General features: G+C 72.0%; 1 protein-coding gene across 1 annotated transcript; it reads right to left on the bottom strand.

Annotated features, from left to right (window-relative positions):
* Positions 1–28: 28 nt before the first annotated feature.
* Positions 29–1032, bottom strand: LOC113980976 (receptor tyrosine-protein kinase erbB-2-like; the record flags this gene model as incomplete). Its single annotated transcript, XM_027708218.1, has 4 exons — positions 864–1032; positions 586–772; positions 197–334; positions 29–97 (listed from the first exon to the last, which is right to left on the bottom strand). Coding segments are annotated over exons 1-4 (529 nt in total), but the record flags the coding sequence as incomplete, so codon positions are not given.
* Positions 1033–1448: the final 416 nt, after the last annotated feature.

Raw genomic sequence — 1448 nt, 5'->3', positions numbered from 1 at the left:
TCAGAGCCACTGTGGGCTCCGCACTCACAGGTCTGGCAGTCCCGTGGGCCCTCACCCCAGCAGTGCCCCTCAGAGCACAGCGCCCGGCAGTCGGGACCTGCGAGGGGGGGAATCGTGAGGGGGGGGGGGTTGGAAGCCCCCAGACCCCCTCCCTGGGTCCCACAGCCCCCTCCTCCCTGCCCCTGGGGGCTCTCACAGCTGCGGCTGCGGGTGCTCTCCACGCGGATCTCGCCCCGGAACTCGTTGTGCCGGTGCAGGATGTCGCTCCACAGGATGGTCTCCTGGAAGCACAGCTGGGGGTTCCTCTCGATGTGCACCCCTCCCTTCAGGATCTCTGGAGGGGGGGAAAGGTGCAGGGGGGTCAGGGTGGGGATAGGGGGGTGTCCTGCAGCCCCATGGGGAGTCCCAGACCTGGGCAGGGACCTGGGAGCACCCAATCCTGGATGGGGACACCCAGTCCTGGATGAGGACCTGCCACCCCACAAGGACCACCCATCCCCAGGCAGGACCCTGCAGCTCCCAGCGCCAGGAGCAGCACCGCACATCCCTGAGCCCCCCATGCCCGCCCCGGGGGGGGTTCCCCACCTGTGAGGTGCCTCATGCCGAGCTGGAGCAGCCCCGGGGTGCCGGCGGGGCCGGCGTTGCCCACCACGGCCAGGGCGTAGCGGTCCTGGAAGAGCTGCGTCCCGCGGATGATGCGCAGGCTCTGCAGCTCCAGCCCCCTCACCTGGTTCTCCGCGATCAGCACGTACCCCTGCACCTCCTTGATGTCCTGGGGTGAGGGGACACGGGTGAGGGGCTGCTCAGACCACCATCCTTCCACCCCCTTCCCGCCCTCCTCGCGGTGTTTTCCCGCTGCGCACCTTGAGGAAGGCGGTGTCGGCGTCGGGGGGCAGGTAGGTGAGCTCCAGGTTGCCCTGGACCACCTGGCAGCCCTGGTAGAGGTGCCGCAGGGTCTCGTAGTGGCTCTCGGGGCTGGAGGGTCGCAGCAGCTTCATGTCGGTGCCGGTGCAGACTGGGGGGGGGGGGGACAGCGGGAACTCAGCAGGACCCCGAGCCCGACTCTTCCGAGCCCGACTCACCCCCGCCCCCGCGGGATCCCGAGCCCCGGCCCCCGCAGGAAGCGCCGCGGATCCGGCGGCCGCCGTTTATCTCCGGGGCTGCTCCCAACAGCTTCCGATGGGCTTCCTGGATCGTGGCTCCCCCCGGGGCTCCCACCCCGGCACGCGGCGGAGCTGCTCCCGCCCTGGCACCGGCCCCGCTCGAGGGACAGCGGGGTCCCCGCCTCGCCCCGTGCCCGCGGTGGGCGCCGGGGGCTGCACGGGGCTGGGTTTGGGGACCCCCATCCCCGCGGTGCCGAGCCGGGGGCCGCAGCGGGGGCCGCGGGCAGGAATGTTCTGCCCACGCGGGCGGGGGGGCCACGCCGAGACAAGACCCGATTGTTGAGC

Source organism: Neopelma chrysocephalum, unplaced genomic scaffold, assembly GCF_003984885.1.
Source record: "Neopelma chrysocephalum unplaced genomic scaffold, ASM398488v2 Primary Assembly neopelma1_95746, whole genome shotgun sequence".
NCBI lineage: Eukaryota > Metazoa > Chordata > Aves > Passeriformes > Pipridae > Neopelma > Neopelma chrysocephalum.
This window is presented reverse-complemented; position numbering and strand designations above follow the sequence as displayed.